The sequence below is a fragment of the Plectropomus leopardus genome, chromosome 1, assembly GCF_026936395.1.
Source record: "Plectropomus leopardus strain MGB_pleo_1.0 chromosome 1, ASM2693639v1, whole genome shotgun sequence".
NCBI classification, from domain to species: Eukaryota; Metazoa; Chordata; class Actinopteri; order Perciformes; family Serranidae; genus Plectropomus; species Plectropomus leopardus.
The window spans coordinates 25,482,530-25,508,003 of NC_142176.1; the positions used below are offsets into that span (position 1 = coordinate 25,482,530).

General features: G+C 39.6%; 1 protein-coding gene and 1 long non-coding RNA gene across 3 annotated transcripts in view; one reads left to right on the forward strand and one right to left on the reverse strand.

Moving 5' to 3' along the window:
• syt9a (synaptotagmin IXa) overlaps positions 1–17,926 on the reverse strand; it is a 30,872-nt gene extending 12,946 nt beyond the window's left edge. The window contains exons 1-3 of the mRNA XM_042488510.2: positions 16,997–17,926; positions 4,710–5,205; positions 3,718–4,273 (exon numbers count right to left, since the gene is read on the reverse strand). Coding sequence (XP_042344444.1) covers positions 3,718–4,273; positions 4,710–5,205; positions 16,997–17,144 — 1,200 coding nt within the window. The 5' untranslated portion in view covers positions 17,145–17,926. The remainder of the gene's footprint in view (positions 1–3,717; positions 4,274–4,709; positions 5,206–16,996) is intronic.
• The window catches only part of LOC148190425 (uncharacterized), an 87,918-nt gene that overhangs the window by 44,242 nt on the left and 18,202 nt on the right, over positions 1–25,474 (forward strand). Inside the window, exons 2-3 of one of the 2 annotated variants that reach the window (XR_015776784.1) lie at positions 11,427–11,555; positions 17,141–17,268. This is a non-coding gene — a long non-coding RNA (uncharacterized LOC148190425). Of the gene's footprint in view, positions 1–11,426; positions 11,556–17,140; positions 17,269–25,474 lie in introns of those variants that run through there. The other variant, XR_015776785.1, reaches the window with a different exon arrangement.

Consider the following 25,474-nt stretch of genomic DNA (forward strand, 5'->3'; position numbering starts at 1 on the left):
GTGTTCATGGTCTCTGGGTCACTGAGCCTCTTCAGCCTCTCCAGTTCATTGCGGGTGTCGTTTTCTTTGTTTATTAACATTTCTTTGAGGCTCTTTTGGCGGGCCAGCTCTTGCTTGGTGTCTTCCAGTTCTTTGCTGAGCTGCAGCCTCATATTGTACTCCCAGCAGCACTTGGCGTGCTCTTGCTCTAATAAATAACTCAGCTGACTCACTTGGTCTTGCTGGGAAGGGCCCTGGGGCCTCCTGTTGTTTCTCCTCTGCTCCATGGTTTGCTGGTAGAAATGTCTTGTGTTAATGTAGTCTGTCACTTAAGAACAGCTCTGTCTCTATCTGTGATGTCTCAGTAATCATCACAGAAATCTTGTGCTCTCTCACAATGGTGTGTCTCTCTCGAAAGGCCAACTGATACTGACTCAAGACTCAACGGGTTCTGACTTATACTGACCACATAGCGCAATGTAAATGTGATGTAATCAATTCCATTCAATTTTATTTATTTATTTATTTATTATTATTTATTTTTTGAATTTATTTTATTTATTTTATTGCCAAAGCTAAATTACAAATTTTTGAATAATTTTATTTTAACACATGAAGACTATACAGATAATCACAAAATAAATACACTTTGAAAACACAGTCTTTTACAGCTGTAATCAGAGTCTTTAACATTTTTCAGGTAAGGGACTCCACTATGTATTTGGTAGTATTTATTTATATGAATATGAAGCACTTTGTGTTGTTGGGTTTTTTTTGTACCCATTTTGAAAAGTGCTGTGTACATCAAATTTCACTTTTTGCCAACTTATTCTGCAAAGGTAATGGCATATGTCAGTAAACATATTTATTTGTTTTCACTAACTAAACCACATAGTTTTGGCACCTAAAATCTAACAAAACTGAATAAGGACGCTAATAAAACGGTGATAATGGGCTGTTAAAGGCCTTCTGAACCTATTAGCAGAAGTGCTCTGTTAGCTAATTCTAGATGATTATACTGCTGTTATACAAATTCACCACGTTCAAAACATGTTCAACAGATGCCTTCAAGATGCATTTCGGCTCTTGTAAAGCAGGACTACCATCTGGCATAAAAATTCATACACAAAAAAATTGACACACAGTGGAGCAGTTATTCTGAATGAATGATAATGAATATGAAAATTAAATGAAGCAGCTCTCTTGCACTATGCTAGAGACTAAAGCAGAAAACACAATAGCAAGGTTCAAGGTTTTAACAGGTTTCTTTCTCGGCTAAATTACATACATCACATCACTAAAGTGGCTATATTTAGCCTGGATTCACAGATGGATAAGTAAGGCACACAAATTCACGTTACTAAGGTACATGGCTGAAACTGAAATGGCCGCAGTACAAACCATTTATGTACATATGCGGGGAAGGACAGAGCAGCAGGAGACAAGCCTTGACACCGGTAGAGGTAGATGATGCTTTTCTTGTTACCGTGAGAGACAGACATACACAGCTGCACAGTGATATGGTTCCATGCAGGATTATATGCTGTAGAACTGACTCTGCATTATGCTAAATTGTACCAGGTACTTGCCATTTTAGTTCAGCAACAGTCAAAGTGTTGTATTAAAAAAAAAATACAGTATACTACAACAACAAGGCTCGGTTATAACATTGTATTCACGAGAGATATTATTGATATTTCTGAACATACTGACATTGCTGAAAATAGGTCCAACAGGACAACAAACTAGCCGTTACATAGATTGTTAACAAAATCCACGTCAGTCAAACTTATTTGAAAGACAAAACAAATGTGATTTATGATCCATTGTAAACAACTACTGCCATTTACAGACTGACTGATATTTGTTACCCAGCTGGACCTGTTTTTTGCTACGTTGCCATGTTTCAACTTGGATCTCAGAAACGACTTTGGTGAGTGAAAGGTTATCATAACGGATATAACCAAGGACCGGTGACTTAGGAATGTAACCCCTGCTGTACAAACACCTGCGCCTCATTGATCTTGCTTCTCTGACCTCCATGGTATGGAATGAATTGTCTACAGCAATCAATGGCAAGGAGTCTCATAAATGCCACTTAAGCATGCCATGAAGAAAGGGATCAATTGCGCATTACGGCTGGATGAGCTCACACACTGAGATGCCTGTCCATGAAACAGTCACTGCAAGCACATACACGTAATTCCAGACATATTTTGCTATTAAACAATGGATTAATACATTTCAACTATACAAGGCATCACTAACAGTCAAGAACATAATGAGCTCTTACTTGTATAGACGGTGATAAAAGCATTGCAAAAGTGGCACTGATGACCTCATACTCTCTCACACATACATTTATACTTCTACCCCGTGAGGACCTTTGCTGAAAGAACGTATTACCTAGCTCCAAAATGTTATCACTTTGCAAAAATGTCTTCACTTCCCTGAGCTTCAAATCCAAATTGTCCCCACTAAGACTGACATGCAAGAACACATGCACAAGTGCATGCATGCACGCACGCACACACACACACACCCTCAATGCAGTAACATGGTGAGGGGGCTCAACATCTCATTGACCTAAGGCAGCCTCACCCTGTATTTCATTTCCATATGTTTAAAAAGGGTTGACCTCAGAAGAGAGCACTGAATTTAGATCAGTAGTGGTAGATACAGTTAATGTGTGTCAGAATGAAAATGTCTCTCTGTCCTTCACCTGTATCATCTAGCTGTAATGTGTACAGTAATAATGGGTACAAAAGGGAAGGGTTTTCATTTACCACTTATCTCTTATAAAAGTAATATCTGCATCTGCAGATTTTCTTCATTTTGAATTACTGCTCCTGAGTATTTCTTAAAGGTCCAGCATGTAGGATTTAAGGGCATCTATTTGCAGATACAGTATACAATATTGAAAAACTGTTTTTATGTGTTTATGATCACATGAAAATCATTGTGTTTTAGTTACCTTAGAATAAGTTGATTATATTTACATACGTAACGGGTCCTCTCCCAAAGTCCCACATGTTGTTCTACAGTAGCCCAGAAAGGACAAACCAAACACTGGCTTTAAATAGGGCCATTGACATTTTTGCATTTTTGCATTTTTGCATTTTTGCATTTGCCCTGTAGTTCTCCTACACCTTAGCCTACAGGAGAAGATTCAGTTCTGCTCCCCCACCTCTTCCTTAAACCAAAGTCAACATTTCAAAAAATGTTACAAATTGCTCTACAAAGACTGAAAAGAAGCAAATGTGTAGAACTTGTTTTGTATTAGTACAGATGCCTGAGATCTGCTGCTGGTATTGGCCAGTCTGTAAAATACTGCAGGGGAACTGTGGCTGGTATTGAATGCATACTTTACTCACTGCTACAATACTCTCCATCTCAGCAGCAGCAGGGAGTGACATAAAATCCTCCTCTTCAAAGTGAGACCTAATGACCCAACCTGCCAACTAATTCTCCTCTCGTTTATTTGGAGCTGACAGCGCAGTGATCTTAAAAACCAGTCAACTTTATTTTACACTTTATACTGTCAGTGACGGACACACTGTGATGAAATGAAGGCTTCAAACTTGAGCAAATACGTAGCTCTCAATAAAGTTGAAGCAAATCTGTCAAACCTGATAAAACACCTTTTGCCATTTTGTGGTAATAATAAAAAGTTAAATATAACATGGCATATCTAAGTGAGGATGACATCTTTTTGAACATAATTAAGTGCTGACTCACCGAGGAGACGTACTGGATTTCCCGGCAGAGTTTCGTCTCCCTGGGGAAATCTGCCAGATCCAGGAAGTTGTCCACGACCACCTGACCAATAATGTCATGCCGTGAAAACCGGTCGAAGTCATAGACGCTGAAGTGCAGCTTACGCGTGGGAAGCTCAGAGTATGCCACGGGAAACAGGAAGACCTCATCAAACACAGGATTCAGGGTCTTGCGGTGCACCTTGGTCTGGTGCTTGGTCTTACGATCAGGGAGCAGGTAGATCTTCACATAAGGGTCAGAGGTACCAGAGAAGTCCTTGGCTGGGAGGTCCTCCGCTTTGTGGATCTTAACTATTAACTGTTCCAGATCACAGTCAAATTTGAGGATAAAATGGAGGCGCCCACAGCCTCCACCTCTGCGACTGCCTTCATCTCCCTCAAGGGAGCGCTGTTTGTAGAGCTCAGGTTTGAGGCGACCCAGGCCCAGCCCCATTCCAGTGAGGGAGTCCTGCCTCTGGAACTGCGCCACGTTGAAGTCTGGGTTAGACAGGTTCATATGTCGGCGAATGGACCCTTGTCTGTGGGCAGAAGACAATAACAAACATAACCATGCAGCATATACGGACTGACTCACATTTACTTCCATACTGGACGATTCTGCACCTCACAATTTACACCCAATGCCAACGGTGCGTGCCAATGCTTGCTTTTTTATTGACCCAAACAGAGTTTTTTAGTTGATAACCCTGATCATACCTTAACCATAATTTTATTGCCTTGACAACAATCTTTTCATAACCTTAAATAAATTGGAATTAAAAAGATATTAAAATAAGCAACAATTTAAGAAACATTGGCATTAAACATCAATAAACTTTGGCTCTGGACAAGGTTTTGCAATATATGTGACGTTTTCTCTCTGTTAGTGGTGTTGACAGCCACGAGCACTGATCAGTTCAACAACCAATTATGTTAAAGCTGGTTGGACGCAAAGGTCAAAAAACTTATACTGACCCAATTTCAGACATCAAGTGACCGGAGGGCGGTGGTTCAGTGGTCTGTCTCTGCATACGAGGGTTGGTGTGAACCCCATTTTCCCGGCTTTTACTCTGGGCGTCCAGAGGGATGTCTGGAGATGTGTGACTGATCTTCATAGCTGCCTCTGGTGTGGCCATGACCACAGGTGGTGGTGATAAGGGGGTCACTGGAGCCTCCACTGACACCACAGATGCCATAGGTGTGGGCTCTCTAGTGATGGAGCAGTGTGACGACTCACGGCGGTTGTGCGTCGGGGGGTCCACTGCTGTGTAAACTGGCTGCCTGGGTGCAGGCTGGGATGGCAGAGGGTTCATGGTGGGGTTGAGGTGCCCATGGGCCTCCTTGGTGGTGGGGGAGAGCCCACGCTCCCTCCATGGTATCCAGCAGAGTTTCCAGGAGACAAACAGGGAGACCCCAAACAGGGCCAAGCCACAGGCGGTCACCACCAGTGACAACAGACTCACCGATATATCTGGGAAGGTGTAAAGAGAGACAGAAAATAAGGATCTGACAATCAATTTATTTTGCTTTCGGCTTGGTTGCAAAGATGTACCTTAACCCTTTCATCATTGGTGCCATGCCACTGTTCCAACTGCCCAAATTTCCAAAGCCCCATTAGTCCAAAAATGTTCCATTGGACCAAAGTCTATTTCTCTGACAGACAGTTAAACAAGTGCATATGCTTCCATTTCCCATTTCTCCTAAAATACATGCTCCCTGTTCCTACTTTCAGTATCACAGCTGCATTTAAGCCACTGATCTCAGATGTTTTTACCAGGCCTTTGTGGCATTTGAGCCACAGCTAGCAGGTGTTTTTAGTGATTCTTTGTGGCATTTGCCAGTGGTGTTTGGCAACCAAACCTGGATGTTGTCCATGGACCCATCTCCTGCTTTTCCCGCGACTTTTGTGCCACTAAACCTGTATGTTTTAACCTAAAACAATGATTTTCTAACCGCAAGTGGGTTTTGTGCTTAAACCTAACCACACATTCACAATAGCATTGTTGAGAAATGTACAGTTGTAACATGTTAGCTACAAAATAATGCACAAATGAATCCATGGTACAATGCAAACTTTTGGGGGGTTGTCTAAATGCAGGTTGTGTGTATTTTCAGAGAAACAGGTCCTCTGAGCAATGACTGCTTGTTTTTTTGGGATGACAAGCCTTCAAAGAAATAGGCTTTCAGCCCAATGGGTCCAATGGCTATGACAATTACAGTCATGTGTATGCGATATGAAACTATTTTCCCAATCACCTGTGACACCTATGTCAAATCATCCTTCTCAGCACTATGTGACAAAAAACTTTTAATCTTGTTATAACCATGGAGTTTCAGGCTTTTTTTTCTCCTCGTCTTTTCTTTATTATTATTCCTGTGACAGACAATCCTCAACAAGATTAATTAGGATTAACTACAGTTATTTAATTATCCTCTGGAGCCTCGTATCTGCCCCCAAGTAAAGTGTGCCCCATGCTGTAATTTCCAGGCCTTTGCTGATAACAGAGGAAGAATAGTGTGTTAAAACCAAAGCAGCATTAAATGCCTGCTCATACATTCTCATTTTAATACTGTAATACTGTCAATTTGTTGAGATGTTCTTTTATTCACAACTATTTAAAATGTTTACAACAGTTTTGGAAAAGATTGATTTAAAGTAAGCTGAATTTACAACCTCTTTATACTGAGTCTGTTGGTACAACTGTTTTTTTAATGGACAAATAAATGAACACAAAGTATAAATTGCCATCTTGTCAGCTTCAACACGGACAGGTGGAAACCAGCTTATTTAATTTGTCAAGTACAAATCCACATCACCATTAACACACACACACACACACACACACACACACACACACACACACACACACACACACACACACACACACACACACACAGAGAGAGAGAGAGAGAGAGAGAGAAATTCATGTTGAGACAGCCTTTGAATTCCTCATATTTAGAAGAAAAAATGATATTGTGTCAAACACTTTCCTGCCTACTTTCTTACACTCAGTGTTGATTTAAGCTCTGCAGACTTACTTTGTCTTCCGCTAAAACAGTGAACAGTTATAGAAAGCACATGGCCGAAAATTGAAGGTGTCTGTGTGAAGATAACAGTTTGGTGAAAAAAATTAAGGTAATAGTTATTTGGCTTGTTTTTACCAGACCCACCAAGTCTTCTGCAGTAGTGATTTTAGAACCAGACATCTTCTGACAAAAATGCAAAGGCAGCTATCATGCACAACCTAAATGTATGTTAATGTCTTTGTGGGCAGGAGCAGCAGCAGTGGCTGTGGGAGTATAAAAGCTTTACAGGAGTATCACACCAGTTTGCAGTCTGTCAAGTAAGAGTTTATGGTTTTCAAGTATGACACTGAATATTCCTGCAGTGCATTTGTTTACACCAGCAAAGGGTGTGCGAGTCACCATGGAAAGGGAGGTGAGGCGTGAACAACGAGAGCCATCAAGGGCTTTCTGAATCATCTCTGTTCTCAAGCAGTGGGTGACTTTTCCCTAAAGAATTCTTTTTTGAAACATAAATCATAGAAACTGCTGCAACGCAACAGCACTGAGGTAAAATCTATGAGTCAGTGTAATAACACAAATTTTATTAACCTTTTTAATAGTATATCATCTTAGAGGAAATACATAATGTAGTGATTTATGTTTAATCCTTGTGTTTTGTTGAAATTGTCTTCACGTCCTTGTTGTTTGAATTCCCACAGGCCCTCACTGCTGTGTGTGTAAAAGCAATAACAAACAATTCCAAAATCTTTTTTTTCTTCTTCTGACCTAATTTAATAAGTTGGAAAACACTGAAATATAGCAACAGAATTTAACTTTTCAATATTGGACTTGTGAAACGTTATTAGTTTAAAGTTATACTCAATCTCCTTTGCTATATTTGTGTTTTTTGGTGCTGTGTCCACTGTTTTTCGAAGCATTTTCTTGGATGTGTGCTGTTTATGGTCCTGATCTCACCTGCAAACTGTTCCTTAGAACAGTCCCAAGTAAAGCAAAATAAGAAGAAAATAGGAAACTACAGACGGAGGGCAGTGTCTCCGCAAATAAATACAATGCCACACTTTGGTCGTGGGTCATAAGTGATTATTTAGTCTACACAGTGTTTTCACTTTTAAAATCACATTTATGAGCAATTCTAATAAGATAAATTAATTAAAGTAAAATTACTGAATTAAAGTCATGAAGTATCAAGTTGATAAAAATGTTAAGTATATTTTTGAGAGGTCAGATGGCCCCTGGGGTTAAGGTGCACTTAACCATTTTAGATAAGTAAATTCAACATATAGATTTTTGAATTAAAAGCTTTACTTTACCGTTACCAAAAAGAAATTGCTTCCTGATTTTTGCCAGAAAACTACTGTAAGTCATCTGCAATGTGTTTTACTGTTAACAATTGCATAAAATGTTTCTAGATATTGCCAAATGCTTGATGCGATGCATTAAATGTTTTATGTCTCAGTATTCTGAAGCAGTCCACAACAGTGTTTTTACAAACTGCTCATATCAGCTAATAGACTTCATCAGAAGAGTTCAGGTCAGAATATAGGTCACATTATAATAAGGTAGGAGAGTGTCTCTGAGATTAATTTTTTAAAGCCTTGTGTAATTATCAAAGGCATACTATATGTTGTGCCCCCTCACTCTCTGTGCTCCTACACATGCTTGAGTTTTGATTAGGTAAAAAAAAAAATGATTAAAGTGTCTCTTCAGGCACTGATTAAAGCACTATAAACTCATCTTTGTTAATCAAAATTACATATTCAGAAGTTATTTTCCCCATGCCTTATAATGGCTTATGTAACTGTACACCTTGGCCTCATGTAGTAAGCGTGGATCTATGAATATGCAAATTGGTCCCAACCTCTTTCTCCACCAGTCATTTGCCTGCAGCTAGAGCGCAAGTGTTCACCCTCAACTGCTCATCACTATCTACGACATTAGAAACACTGCGGTAATAGATTACATGCGTTCAGCTAGACTACATTATAAAACAGCTAGTATTATGTCGCTAATTTTAGATAAATCTGTTCCCAGTTGTCAAGCTACACCTGGCTTCTTCTCTGATACCCTTTGTTTTACTGAAGTGCTTTGGTTTGTTTCTTTGCTATGTGACATATGAAACTCAAGCTGACTGAATCTGTGTTTTTAAGACTCATTTACAGTTTTAAGGCAAAAATACTCAGCCATGGTGTTGACCGCTTATTTCATCCATTATATGTATTGAATCATACAAAAACACCATATGGAAATATTAACAAGGTTAAAAATGTGATTTTCTTTGGAAGGAATCCTAAAGTGCTGATTACTGTTGTCACTCAACAGCAGGGCCCTGTGTCCACCAAGGTGTTTTTTTTCTAGCTGAAAACATCAGGTCATGAAAATCCCAGCTGGGAGAGCACTTTGGTGGCACAGTGGTATTTTGGCTAAGAAATTTCGTTTACGTTGGTTGCTATGATACATAATATCTGTTCAAGTGAACAAGCATAAGGTAGAGTACTTGCTTTGGATATGACAGGAGGGTTGAAGTATGCAGGGAGAGATGAGTGTTTGTTGGGTTCATAAGAACAAACATAGGCTTTATGCTTTATACTGATAGACTTCTCTCTCCATTGTTGTTGTTCAGTATTTGTTTGTCAGATGTGACAGTTTGTCGTCACAGTAGGCCGTTAGTCCATCCTCCACTGTGACTGGACAGCTGAAGTGAGAGTAACAAGCGTTGTGTTTTTACCCAGAGTTGAGCATTTTTCAGCTCTCTGCCCTGAAAAAAACATTCACGCTCATCACGCTGCTGGGGTTTGTAGCAGGACCTAAATACAGAGCTTTCCCATTGCACATCATTAAAAAAAAATAAGCTGACCTTGGAAAAAAAAACAGTTTGGTGGACACGGCTGTCCATACCAACAACAACAACAACAACTATAACTACAACAATAAAAATGTAGTTTTAAAAAATGCTCTTACACAAAAAGGTGCTGAAGTCCACAACTATGACGACAACAACAGTGGTGAACAACATCGTTGGGATTACTTTCAGAGCGATTTAAAAAAAAAAAGCTTGGCTGAGGAATGCTACTTCACATGTGTAGATTTCAAAAACAGATGCTCTTTGGATACAAGGACAAAAATTACCAAAAAAGGAGAGAGAGGTTAGACTTTCTTTTTTCTTTTTCTTTGTCTTACCTCTCACTCATTTGTCACTTTCAGAGTGATTTGATGAAGATCAGAAACACTGCAGCTAATCCATATCCATCGTAATTTACAGGGTGTCATGTTCAACATGGCAGATGACTCAATGTTGAGGTTCAAAACACATATGCATTTGAAAAAGCAAAGTCTTTATAAAGACAAAGTCAAAAAGAGGGACATTTAGGATGTTATCGCGCTCATCCTCAGAATCAGAGTGGTGTCTCGTTATTATCATCGATGTAGATGAGGAGACAGTTATTTTCTTCTGGTGTTCTTTTCGTTTCCCTGCACAATGTACAGCAGTTAAAGGTCAACAGTATCTATTCCCCCTAAGCTGCCAATACAGCTGGAGAGCACAGTGCATGCTTGGCACCACAGTCTACAGAAAATGATATCATTAATCAGTATGGATGCTCACATTGTTATTGTTATAGCTATTGTTTTTTGTGTGGACAGCCCTTAACTGTTATCTTTGTCAAAACAGAGTATTCACCTGAGGGATATGGTGTCTTAACATTAGACCATAATTAAATCTAATCTTAAGCAGTTCTTTTCACATACATCTGTGGAGGATATAATACAACAGATAGTTGCTTTGTAATTAACAGATTGTGACAGCATGGTGAAACCAGCATTATAAATATTGTTCTGAACCCTAATGAGCTTTGATAATATCCTGGGCCATTTGGTCATCAAAAGCAAAGGACACATCTATTGTCACATCTACTGCCTATTGCAATTTCAGTACGTTGTTTGTCTTTTTTTTTTTTTTTTTAACCTAGTTTTGCCCTCTTCTAGTCTTAATGGATAGGTCCACCAAATCACTTCTGCTTCACTACAGTGGAGAATGTGGGGAATATACCATCCACACAAGTTCAGCCAAAGCTAATATAATGCCTCAGCAGTCCGCGTTACAATAATTAAACAAGAATCTTCCAAAGTTATGGTCAGATATATTCACGATTCAGAATAGCCTCACGTCAGCAACCCAACTCATAGCTGAGACCAATACTTCTACAGCTTAGGGCTCATAAGGTCAAATGCTCATTTATGATTATTGTAAGGGTTGCACAAAATTTTCTTTAATAGATCATTAAGTGAAAATGATGTTAGTTATGTCACTGATTGATTATTTTTCTATATTTTCCTATGATGCTACATAATGCTAACAAATCAAAGTGAATAGTAACTACCCTTTTCGAAGATAATATAATGTTGTTTTACTATAATGTTAAGATTCATGTGCAGGAGTGAACTGTTGCAACAACTTTTGATGAGTTTGAAGCTGGGAGATACAGACATTTGCACCATAATTTAAGTTACTTAAAAAAAACAAAAACATATTAAAAATCCTGCCCTGTGATGGTGCATGCATTGTTCATCTACAGAACTGACTCTGTTATGGTGGTACATCATGGTAGTTATAGTTTTTTTTTTTTTAATTATTCTTATTTTTTGGGCTTTTTTGCCTTTATTTGACAGGACAGCACTAGAGTGAAAGGGGAAAAGAGCCAGGATGACATGCAGCAAAGGGCAAAAGAGTTGGAATCGAATCCCACAGCTGCTGCAGCAAGGACATAGGCTTTGATCACAGGGCACCCACTCTATGAGGTGAGCTACAGTGCGCCCCGATTTAGTATATTTTGGACACTTTGTTTTGTGTACTGTGTCTAATATTGCACTAATGAACTGCCAACTCTGTGTAGCTGCTGTAATGTTTACTGTCATTTACTGTATAAAAATCTTCATTTTCTGTGCTCCTGCACAGTGTGTTATTTTTAATAGCACCAGTCTGCTGTATCATCCTAACCATGTCTATTATTGGCTGATCCTCGTTCTGTGCGAGGGCAGTGATACAGACTTGTGCCCAGTTTATGTGCTGACTGTGCAACCGTTGCCAACAGTAATATAGCAAAGGAATTTTATTGATGTCAGTGCTGATGAAGAGTTATATGGATTAAAAAAAATAACTCAACAGAAAAGTGATAAGTGTTTAATCAGTGTAATTACTCTGATCATAGTAATAAGTAAAATGATCCCATTTTAATTTAGAGGCACTAATGATTGTTTGTTACTACCATTACATTGTTTGGCACAGCGTACCACTTTATCAGGCAAAAAACTCCAGGATTGCAAAGAAATGCATGTTGATATAATTTAAAGAAACATAGCAATCATAATTAACATAACTAGCGTCATTAACAGAATAATGAAAGCAAATTGGTGTATTTTTCATGTGAGCTTACAAACTCACTACGCATAACTTCAGTGATGAGCTGACTTTATGAAGCAATTGAAAAATTAAGTTAAACAACGAGGGCTTGAAAAGATAGCAATGAATTATTTTTTCCTATTAATATGGTGCATGTATTGTCAGGTAATACCTGACAATAGCTTGGTGGCTTACTTCACTGTTTCACACTTAAACCAAAAGCATGACTTTTACTTGGCAATATGGGGGCAATATTACCATTACATCTTGTGGAGCTGTTGCTTTACCCTTACTGAAGCATGTCGAATTTGTTACAAGTAAACATTTTACATTGCCTGTGTCCAGACCTTCAAATCTGCGCACTCCATGGATTTTGAGTTGACTGATCCGTCTGGCATCATTACATGAAACAACAGTTTCTCTGCTAAAATAAAAAATGGCCAATGAACATTGCGGGGGGACTTGATTCACAAGAAGGCCTAACGCCATTGTCAAACTGTTGTCAAATGCTGTCAAGCGTTGCACCAGAACTAATGAGCAGCAGCATCAACAATGGCAAGAATTATAGTCAAGATAGAAGCTGCCATCCAGGCTCTTTTAAACCGACATGTGCTCTCAACATCGCCTGACATTATCATTTGTACTCACTCTGCTCTTAAAATTCCACCAAAACAGGTATGGTTGCGGGACGATGCATTAGTCTGGACTTAATATGACATATATGTGAGGAGGATATGTTGGTCTCTAGTGATTGGTTAGAAAAATCTGATTCCCCTCCACCACAGAAATAGCTTAGAGTGGACGCAATGTCAAACTGACAATGAAAATGGTGTGTAATGAGTTGACAATTCGGTCTGATATCAGGCAACTGTTTACAGTCATGGTATTCAATCCTCTTGTCTTTTTTTCCATCTCTAATTCTAGTGCTCTCTATCCACATTTTCAGCTGAAAGAGTTTGTGGTTTTGAATTAAGCTGTTTGGCATTTCAGCGTTTCCTGAAACATCTCATATCTTTGCACTTACAGAACTGTTTGCTATTTCAGTTTGTGTTTGGAGTCTTTGATGATGCTTCATCTGATTGATATCACAGACACAGAATTTCTCCCTGAGAGAAAAACACATGTTTAAAAAAGAGGAACAAAATCACAGAACATCTTGCAACCAGGAATTATCTTGAACTGAATCATGCCTGGCAAGCTCTATCTGATGTCGAGCTAAGACTTGAAACATTTACTAAGGAATGCTGTAAAACTTTGTTAGATAAGAGTTGATGTTTGGTTACGCCATAAAAATTCACATTAGTCAAATGTAAAATAGACTATGTGTCAGTCTTCGTTTGGTCAAAACAAATCTCAAAAAATCTCAGACTTTGGCAGCAATAGCTTTGCATTACCTATCATCCAAATCATACAGCACTGCTTAATACTGGACTGGTTCTGTGTGTGTGGGCGCTGCCATAAGACTTCGCACAGGAACTCAGACAAACTGTCCTTTCTCTGCTCTGAGATTCTGTGAATACTAGAGTATGTGTGATTTGGGAGAATTATGTGGAGAAATTGAGGGACTTGCCATCTGAGGACACTAAGTCCATAGTCAGCTTGGCAGTCCGCCTGCAGAGTGCTGCCTGGCTGAGAAGAATCTATCGACATCTGGAAGGGTTCAGAGACTGCATCACAACAAAGAGGCTGGACCAGTGCTAGAGCTCAGGACCTTCAAAGGTGCAATGGTGTAGGAGGAAAGCAAGTGCTGAAAAAGCAATATATGAACCTCTACCTCCTGCAATGTTATTTGCCTCAAATGTACCTACCTGTGAGAAAAGACTGCATTTATAGTTATTTGAAATTGCTTGATTTTTCCTTTGAAGCAGTTATTATCAACATATCTGTAATACACAACATAGAATTTCACACGTGTGAGTGATTCTGATTGGTTGTCCTCAGGGCCCTGACCACTGCTGGTTTCTAGCCTCACAGAATGTTAGTTGAATTGACCTGATAGTAATGCTTCTGATTCTACTTTGACAGCCATTATTAAATGTTGTGCACGTTTCGCCAAGTCTTAGATTAAGTGATGCATACCACCCTCATCAGCAGCTAAGCTTAATAATTATAACATTAAATTCAATATCTTTAAACCAATATGTCAAAATGACAGGTTTTACTTATGTTCACAATCACATCATATAGGGCGGATAGATTCCCATGTTGTTGACTTGCAACTGCACTGTGGCAATTTAATTTAATGTAAGCGCACCTTGAATGATGCACTTCGATCTTTTGAAGATCTCAGCTTTCAGTGAAATTAAAATTTGCCAGTGGGTGTTAATGGGTAACTTGGATATGTTTTAATCTGGACCCCATTTCCCATGTTCCCAAGGTTGTATTGAGCAACAAAGCTACATCTGGCAGCAGCTAAACAAACTGCAGTGTATCACCGGGGGCGATTATGCACACTCAGTTTATGTCCACTAAAAGTGCTTGTTTTTGCAACTGTCAGGCTCAGGTTGTTATTCTATGAGTCTTACAACATTATGGAAAGAGACTTACCCTTTTGTGTAAGATCTTTTTTGTTTCACTAGAAACGGCCCTAAAATCGCCATCGCCGAGCTCACCAGACTCCATAAACCGTAATTTTATCATCACAAAAAAAAATTATAGTTTAATAAGTCTGGTGGGTTTGCAGATAGCGATATGGGGCTGTTTCTGCTCAAACAAACGGATCTTACGCCTTAATAAAAAGGTCCATCTCTGTAGGATCCTTTTCCATAATGTTGTCAGATATTTATATTAATAATCTGAGCCTATCAGTGGCAAAAACAAGCACTTTTAGTGGACGTAAATTGACAGGGCATAATTGCCCCATGTGGTTACTGTACAGCCTGTTTTGCAGCTGCTGGCCACAGCTCTGTTGCTCAATACTGGACAGATCTAAAAACTTGTTGATCCTATTAGTCACTTAGACACAAAAACATGGGAAAATAGAGTCGATATTGAAAAATACTGATTGGTTGGTTGATTGATTGGCTGATTTAACAGTTTACAACAACTGGTGACAAAGGTAGCTCTGAATGCAACCTAAATCTTAGTAAGGAACAGTGACTTCCTGGAGTGTTATCACTGCTGTGAGGTTGCTAGGCAACCAGCAGAGATTTAGGAAAGTCTGATCAGGAAACAATTCTGCACATAACTTCCCGCAAAACAACAGGTTATTATTTTTACACCTTGGACAGAGCTAAGCAAGCTGTTTCCCCCAGTTTCCAGTCTCTGTGCTAAGCGCGGCTACCAGCTCCGGCTTTTTATTTCACGGATAATTATGATATGTATCTAAACAACAATGCAGAAGGGATGGATGTATTGATTCATCATTACACTGTTTTGTAATTGCATAATTGATGATCACTCTGATTATCTTTCTACTGCCAGGCACATCAGACAAAGATGGTCACAAATAGGCCTTCATCTCTTACATCTGACTTTTACCAGTGTGGCTTTCTCAAGTTGGAAAGTCTGCATTTTGTTTTATGTCCACAATGTCTAAGAACAGAAGACCTACCCTTAACAAAGACACTGAATCCCATTCAGCCTGTCCTATACTCTCGGCCAAAGGCTGCTGAAGTTTTGATCTTTTATCTACTTCCTTTGTCATTCTTTTATGGGTGCTGCAATCATGCTTTGTAACACGTGTCAGCTGGAACTGAAATTAAATCTTCACTTCGGCATCTACTTGCAATTCCACTTCTCACACTGTAAGTGCCATGGAAAAGAGGAGACAGGATGGGCCTATGTGATGAATGAGGGAGGGAGGAGAGAGCTGGGAGATTAGGGAATAGAGCAAATCAGGAGGAAATGAGGAAGGAAAGGGGCTGATGATAAAGGTACAGAGTGGGACAGAAACAGGAAAGGAGTGGGAATTCAGACAGGGTTTCTGTGTGGTGAAGGATGATTAATGATAATACAAACTAATAGAAGCAGAATGAATAGGGTAGGTATGTGGAGGACTGCAGTCACTGTGCTTTCTCGCCCTTTTACATTATCTCCGTTATTTTCTGTCTCCTCTGCACACACGCACCGACACACTCACATGCACGCTTGCCATCCCGACGTAGACTGTTAGCCTAGGTGTTAGTAATGATGACACGTGACTCTGTGGTCACGTTAATTCCTCAGATGTGAGTGAATGTCCGCTTAGGTGCTCAAAACTACGTCCTATTTGTGCATTAGACTCACACGTATAGCTTATTTTAAGTTTAGTGCATACATTGAGTTAATGTTTCACCCTGTCTGCGTGCTTTAGATGAGATGAAGAATTAAATTTAATTTAGAATTAAAACTTTCAAAGAAGTAAGATGCAGTCGACTGTGTGCCACCATAACTGCTGCCGGCGAGCGCAGGTAAGCGGAACTTATCCAGGGAGGAAGCCAATACATGCAGCTCTGTAGCCTATCACTCCGTGACTAACCATATCACTGCCGGTCTCTGTGCACGTGTCAAGAATGACCTGAACCAATACCACAAATTCTGAAAAATATCAGTCTCACGTTTAGAAAGATGAACTGAATATTTTAGATCTCGAATTTGGCTGTAAGTGAAAAGGAAAGGCTGTCACCGTGCAAGTGCATTGCAAGAAAAAAAAAAAGATTGGGTAATTAATAATGTTAGGGGAAATGGTGCAGACCGAATTCTGAAACAAAGGGTTTTGGTTGTGAAAGCCCTCTAAACAATAGCTTGGACCACCCAGTGAGTTTTAGGTGCAGAATGTCCAATGAAAAAGTCACATGCGCGTTCACCTCAGTTCAGTTAAATGCAAACCGTTGAATGAAGCGTGCAAATGATGCCTCACCTGAATCCGTATAGCGTGGCCTGGCGAGGTCTCGGAAATAGTAGATAAAATCCAGGCAGTGTTCGTTCTGCACTTCCCCCTTCGAACAAAGATCTGACAGGAGTTCAAGTGCCTTTTGACAAATCTCGTCATCTCTGTCTCCAGGCATTTCCCACCAGCATCCTTATAAATGAAGGGTCTCTTATAGGCACCACCACCACCACCAAACCACTCCGCCCGCCTGACAGTCACTTATTCCACGCTGCTCGGCACGGTTTCTGGACTCAACCACGCATCTAGCGGCACGCCTACCTACACGATGGATGGAGTCGACGGAGACGCTCTGTGAGAGAAAGAACGAAAAAGTCCAAGTGATCCAGAGAGCAAGAAGCGTTTCCCACGTGTGAAAGACAGAGAGTTTTTATGTAACATTCAGACAAACGGTCTCTTCACACTGCTGCTCTGGTTGAAAGCCACCGGTTGAATCCACGCATCGCCACTGCGGCGCCGTGCGCTGTCCGGGGTGCTGAAATGTGTGCGCGCTTCAGAGCCGGACTCTCACTACAGTGAATCTTTGCAGCAGGCGGTCCGTTGTCCTCCAATGTTTTTTCAAGCGGTAACAAGCTCAGGAAAAGTTGAGCAGCATCTTACTATAAGGAGAAAAAGCTGGATTTGAGAGCGGCACAACCTGTAGGCTGGAGCGAAAGCCGCTGAGGCGGACATGGTGTGGTTGTGCCTGAACGTGGCCAATCAGAGGATGACATGTTTTTTTGTCCCGTTTTGTAAAATGAGTCTCTTTTTTAGCGACACAAAGCGTAATATCACTGAAAAGCTACGTATATAACATTGCATGTGCAAGTTTTGAGCAAATTAACTCAAAAGATACCGCACCATTAAAACCAAATGGAATTGCTGTCACTCCCCAGATGAGAGATGTGATTTTTTTTTTCAGTAAGATTCACGTTGCGGTCCTACCAAGACAGCCGCAGCTTCTGCAATGACATCCACGATTTGTCTTGCCATACCCTGAACTAATTACAAATTAGGAACAGGCGCATGCACGAAGAGAGAGAGAGAGAGTGAGTGAAAGGGGGGGGTATTTATTTTCCTGTCTTTTTTATCGTTCCTAATCGTTTCTGGACTGCTCAGGGCATAATTATAATCAACAACTCCATATATTCCTCATGGGACAATCAATGTCAATATTTCAAAGCGCGTGCATTGTTGTGCTGTCATTCCTGTTCTGCATTACTCAACCGATCAGTAAGAAGTCTTTCTGAAGGCACACAGTCAATTTCACCTTCACTGAGTTCATTTCAGTGATTGACAAGCCCAGTAATTACGGTATAGACTCAGTGTGGTTTCAGGCTGCATAACATTACACTTGAGTAGAAAAAGTAATAGCCTGAGTGCGCGCACCACACCACAAGTGAAACACTCTGAGACGTGCACCATACAAAGACACATGCTGTAGGCTATCTTATAATGTTAACTGAGAAATCATCTTTTGTATGATATAAAACGGCCCTTTGATGTAATTGAGATGTATAGAAATCATTAATATATGGTTACTAAAAGAAAGTTCAAAGAGGATGCCAGTGGAGGAAACAGTGAAACAGCATTTTCTAGAGTAAATATTCTTTATTAATATATCACAGCTTCAAGATCTCCCACATTTTATAATAAATTCAAGAGAAAAACAGAAGAAGAGATACAAAGGAAAGGAGTTTTAAAATGACAGATAAATTGGGATGCTGTGTTTGTGATTTTCATGCTTGTTCCACCAAACAAAAAGCCCAGCAGCCATCTCCCATCAAAGATAAAGAGTTCTTTTAATGAGCTGTGCCCCATGTGCATTTATCTCTTTGCTCTGCTGTCTTACAAATGGCGTATTGTGCTCTCCTACCTTGTAATAATGAGAGCCTAGCAGGGATCCAAAAGACTTTATCTCTGCGTAAAGGAGCATGTGTATGTGGTAAGCATGCCATCTATGTAAAATACAGGTCCTCTTGCCCTGCTTCGAACAGTGAAGGAGGTGGAAATGTTGTAAGTGGAGAGACAAGTAGGTGAAGGTGGTTATAATGTGTGTGTGTGTGTGTGTGTGTGTTTTCCATTCAAAAAAATCTTCACACAGCAGTAAGTCAGCTTTCTTGGTGTCCATGGCAACAGTAAAAGACAGAAGGCACTCTTCACCCATTTCTTCTCCTCAACTCTTGCTCCACCAGCCACTCTCTTCCACACCATCCATTAATGCTTCAGGCTTTTTTTTTCACTCATCTTTCTCCTCGTGTTTTATTTCGTAATCATTTTTCTCCTCTCTCGTCTTCTTTAATCGTAAACTGCTTCCTAATATTTTTTATCTTCCATCAGTTTCTCTATCTCTCCATGTTTCTTTCCGTGGGTCTGTAACTCATTTTGTGTTGCTCATGGACTAATGGAATTTTTCAGAATCAGAATCAGAATTGGGTTTTATTGCCAAGTACATTTACATGTACAAGGAATTTGAATTGGTGATTGGTGCAAAAACAGTTAATATAAAGGAAGAATAATAATAAAAAAGGTAAGTTTTAAAGAAAACAAGACTTAAGATAAAAATATCGAAGCAATAAAAAATGAAAAAAAATAATATAAAGAACAGAAAATGTATGTACAGTATGCCAGTTGGTGGCTCAACAGAACAACATTGGGGCAGTGCCCTCACAGTTGAAAACAGGACAATATGAAGAATGTGTGCAGACACTGCATGGACTGCATCTTCGTAAGTTCTCCACCAGCTCAGTGTGGACTGCTGCTTGTCTCACTTCATTAATACCCCTTTTTTACCGACATGCAACTGGTTCTGTTAGAGTTTTGGGTTTGTAACAGCAGTGTGTGTCACCTTTGTGAGGCATCACAAATGAGGCAACAATTTATGCAATGAAGGACTTGATCAAAATAGTGCTGGCTCTGGACTTGATAAAAGGACTTTTTACATGTTTACACATAAATGTGCAGTTACCTTTCCACTATATTGAGGAACAGAGGCACCAGATTGCTGCCAACATCCTCTTCTCAGGTTTATGGTTATGTTGATGCCCACGGGTTTTGCGTGCTCTCAATCGTGTTTTTGCTTTTTCATTTGGTAAGAGATTTGTTTATAACAGTTTGTGTGTGGAGAGGACTTTTTTGAACAAAGGATGGAAAAACCCTGTTTACAAAAATACCCGTGTCCCTGTACACTAGGCCTCATAGACAAACAGCCCTCTCTTGGGATTAGATGCTTGTGCTCCAATCATGTCTTTAATGAGCTAAAATTGCTGAGACATCATCCAGTTGTCAACATCTGTCAGACATGCAGACACCTGCAAAGCCACCTTTAAGAGGGAGAGGAAAACAAGTGTGCATATGGATGGAAAAACATGTGACATTATTACATCACCAAGAGATCCTGTGTAGAAATGGCGGAGTCCCACCAGTAAACCTTTGGGGACACCAGGGTGTGAGGAACACTAAAGTGTTTCTTTCAACATCACTTGTTAGAAGCCACTGATGATGGAGGATTGAAACCATTGCCATGCTGATACCCATTAATGCTAGCACAGAGAGAAAAATCTGATTGTTCAGTATGCCAAAGGCAGCAGTGATATCAGTCAGTATCAGGACTGAAAACGGGCCAGCTGCGCTGGCAGAGTGAAGTACGTCTGTGATTGGCTGTTTTTGTGAGTTTGCTGCTTTGAACAATGATTGGTTTGGACTCTTGAAGCTGTGTTTGGATTTTCAAGCCTCAAGACACAAGTGTGTACACGCACATGCATATGATGCACAACACAAAGTATGCAGTTTGTTAATATGACCCAAAATCTTCATTTGTAAGGACTCAATTGATTTTCTGATTCTTATTAATTATTCTGCACTAGTTTGAGTTCGGGAGGAAGAAAGCAATATGCATACATAATTTAAAAAATGATTTATATATTTGTGATTAATAAGATGTGATATGTTTGTTTATTGCATACCATTACAGTTGGGATTTTACTGAACAGGCTTTGTTTAAATAGAGTTTGGTGACCTTTTTTCCATTATGTATTAGTGTTCATTTAAATGCAAATGGGCCAGTCCCCTCAGCATATTCCTACATAAATTCTGATTGATTTCATTGGGATGAAACCTGGGACCTTTGGTAATGAGATGTATTTATTGTTTTATGGATCTCTCTTTCATTCCATGTTTCCTGTGGACACAGAAATGGGAGTTTCTCCCTCTGGCTTTGTAATGCTGAGCAGATAATCTCAAGAAAACTATGGCTTGCCTCTGCTGCTGCAGAATTCAGTTCATCGTTTTATGGCTTTGGTGCCTTGGTGATGATGATCTCCTAAACATGTGTTTCACACTTAGTGAATCCTTGTGATTGAGATATTAAATTGTTAGGTTTTGATATGTTTACACATGAAGGGTCATTATCACTCAAAAACTAAAACAGTCTATTCCATTTGCAATTATCTTGTCAGAGAATGTATGAATAGCATTAATTTTTAGGATACAAATTTGGACATCTTTGAAGTATAGTGGATCACAATAGTGAAAGGCGTAGATGGAGTTTTCTGAACGTTCGGTTTAAGTGCAGACATGAGAGGAAGAATAGGAAGCACTGCTTTGACAAATGGATCCATCAGCCACAGGCAGTCGAAAATATATATGTGACTAGATGAGTGTTGAAGAGATTCATTACTCATTATTTTCCACAAAATCTCACATCTGCTGCCCAAGCCTCTCAGCATTCTTTGAATCAAACAAAGTGTGCTTCGTAGAGGGGCTGTGCAGAGAGGAGGAGGAGGAGGAGGAGGAGGGTGGGATAGAATTTTCTCTCATCTCAATTGCTCTTTCTCTGCCTCTATTTTTCTCTGTGGCTAAAAGAGAGAGGCCTTGAGGGTCTCAAAAAACAAAAGGCACAAAGGCAAAGCCAATTCAAGATATTTTGGTGTGTTTTCGTGTGTGTGTGTGTGTGTGTGAGAGAGAGAGAGAGAGAGAGAGAGAGATGTGCTGCATGCTGTATATGAAGAACAGAATAATGTAGGGTGTTAGTGTGAGGGGGGAGGGGTGAAGAAAACTGTAAGTAAGAGAAAGAAATACACTGAGGCAATACACAGAGACACATTCCCTATAAAGCCAACAGAGGTTTCTCAGGCTGGGGTTTGTTGCCAATCATGCATCATCCATAGATAACAGCACTGCTCCAAGTACTTGAAATTTAAGAACTAAAAAAGCTACATTTGGATGCACTGTAAATATACAGTTTTTGAGTAGCTGTAGTTTACAGGTTTAAAATTTAGGGCTAGTTTTGTTGATTTCAAGCTAAGCCATGTGCCTGGGACATGTGTTATAATGATGCTCGTTACCAGGAGAGGAGAAACACGTTTCTTCCCTGTTCCAAAACAAATATCAAACCCTGAGAAGTGCAGCGTTACTCACCTAGCTAGCTCGCTGCTAGAGGTATAGCCGACTGAATGTACACACATGCTGCTTTTGCTTTTTAATGATTATTATAGTTAATCCCATTTTGTACATTTTGTATATGTATTCTGTGAATGATTTTGTACTGGTATAGCTGCAGGTTTGTATTTGATATCATGCCAAAAATATTTTAATTTATTTCTTTCCATTAGTGGTTTGAGGGAGAGATGTTAAGATCAGTGTTCCAGCTATGTGTTGTTACTGAAGCGTCTGCACTTAATAAGAATCTATAAAGTTTTGAAGCTAATTTATTTAGATCTGTCAGTTGAATAATATAGTTAACAGTTTTTGGAGGTTCAAGTGGGTTATGAGATATGTTCATTTTGGTATGGAGTATGGATTTTAGTTGTAGGTATTCAAGAAACTGATGTTTTGTTATTCCATGTTTCTGGAGGAGATCTTTAAAGTCTATGAACTGATTGTTGTGGAAGAGACGGTGAAGGTGTGCGATACCTTTTTGTTCCCATGTGCGATAGTGAAGTGGGGTGCCGTGGAGTTTGAGGTCAGGGTTGTGACAAATAGGGGTGTGTTTACAGGGCGTTGGAGAGGAATTAAACAGCTTCATGACTTTCCACCAGGCTGTCAGAGTGGAGATGGCGGTACTTTTAAAGCATGGGTGTTGTTTGATAGATGTGTTGAGGAAGAGTAGATGTGACAGAAAGATGTTTTTGCAGTATAGTTGTTCTAAGTCTATCCAGGGTGCATTTTGGGTTATTATGTGGCTCCATTCAATAAGATATTGTATTTGGTTTAACAGGTAATAGAAGAGAAAGTTTGGGGCATCTAGACCGCCTTGGGCTTTGTTTTTTTGTAAAGTGGACAGTTTGATTCTTGCTTTTTTGTTCTTCCAGTAGAAATGTGTGGTGATTGAGTCGATAGAAACGAACCATTGACTGTTGGTGGGATAGGCAGCATAGAGAAGAAGTAATTGATGTGAGGAACTATTTTCATTTTTACAGTTGCTATTTGTCCTAGAAGTGAGAGCAGTAAGTTCATCCAGAGGCCGAGGTCATTTTCTGCTGTTTTTAACAATGGTATGTAGTTAAGATCAAATAACTCTGACAGCCTGGTGGAAATGTCAGTGCCCAAGTATTTAGTGTTACTAGCACGAAGCAGAAGTGAAGAGTTATGTCGTGCAGAATCCCATGCATCATCTGAGAGAGGGAGTATAGTGGACTTGTTCCAGCTTATTGTGTAATTTGAGATTTTAGAGCAGGTGTTGAGGTTAAATATTTCATGTAACAAGGGTTCCTGTAAGTACAATAAAATGTCATCTGCGTAAAGGCTTATTTTATGTTGGATGTTTGTGCTATGAACTCTTTTAATGTTTTGGTTTTGACGTAAAGCTGCAGCAAGAGGTTCTATGAAGATTGCAAATATTGACTGAGAGTGTGGGCATCCTTGCCTGGTACCGATGTGAAGTGTGACACCATCTGATATGATCCCATTTGTGGTGACTGTGGCTTTAGGTGTGGTGTATAGTGTTGTTATCCAGTGAATAACGACTCCCCGAAAATGAATCTGTGTAATGTGTTGAATAAGAAAGTCCACTTAACTTAACTGGTTAATGATGTTAAATAATCTTCGTGCATTATCTGAAGCATGTATTTTTTTTAATGAAGCCTGTCTGACCGTGATGTATTAAAGTGGAGATGACTGTTTTTACTCTGACGGCTTTGGTGATGATTTTTAAGTCAGTGTTCATAAGTAATAAGGGGCAGTTACTAATAGGTTGGGTTGGATCTTTACTGGGTTTTAGTAGAACTGATGTAACGGATGTATTCATGTGTGAAGGGATTTGTGATGTTTTTTGTATTTTTGTTGTTAGCCTGTAAAATAGTGGGGATAGTATGTGCCAAAAGTTGTTATGGAATTAGGAGGGAGGCCATCTGATCTGGGTGATTTATTGTTTGGCATTTGGAGTAGGGCTGTGTGAAGTTCATCTGATGTTAGTGGTGCATCAAGGATGTCTGCTTCTTGTTTAAATAATATGGTTAAATTCAGGTTATTAAAGAAAGATTCGATTTACTTGTTGGGACTGTACAGACGGGGAAAAAAGGTGCAAATGTTTTAGTCCATGTTGGACTTTTACAACTTGGGCTGTGAACCGCTGATTGAAATATGTTGAAATTAAATTCTGGAGAGAGGATCATCGTGGTCCTTTTAAAAACCTCAGGACTTTGGTAACAGTACATTATACATTATCTCCTCTCTTAGTTGTAGAATCCCATGTCTGCACAGTTGGGCTGACTGAATAATAACAATAATAATAATACCTCTTATTTATAGAGCACTTTCCAAGGCATTCAAAGACACTTTGCATAAGTCAAAAATTATCATAAAATAGAGTACACTAAAATACATACTAAAATACACACATTATTCACACACATCTGAGGCAGACTAACAGAGGAAGTTTGTTTACTTTTCATAACAACATAAAGTCAGTTGCTTCATGGCACTTTTTCTTATATATAAACCAAAATTCTGATGAAGCCATAAGGGTGTGAATAGGTCACACATGCATGTCGGCATGATGCAGGAAAAAAAGGACTTTTATCCAAGCAGACTTGTGAGACACCAGATGAAGCAGCACTTGGCTCAACTGTTAGTCTGGTTTACAGTTTATGTGTGGGCAGTATCGGACAAACACAGCTCAGTCAAATCAGAAGGAAAGTACAACATGCAATAACAAAAGCAGATAATAGGCTTGATAATTAGAATGGCTCAAACACCAGGCATCTTAGATGATGTGACAGGCCCCTCTGGAAACAGACGCCTGTATATAGCTACAGGAAATGTAATGAGCCAGTGAGGGACAGCTGTGCAGGCAGGTAGCAGGTCACAGGGGTAATCTGTTGATGGAAGCAGGTGTGTAAGAGCAGGATGTTCACCACAGGGGCCTGGTGAGCATGTGAGGTAGGACCAAGGTAATGCAAAATAACACATGAAACAGACATATAGGCAAAAGCAGAGTATGCAGGAGTCAAAGTGACAGGTAGATATTTT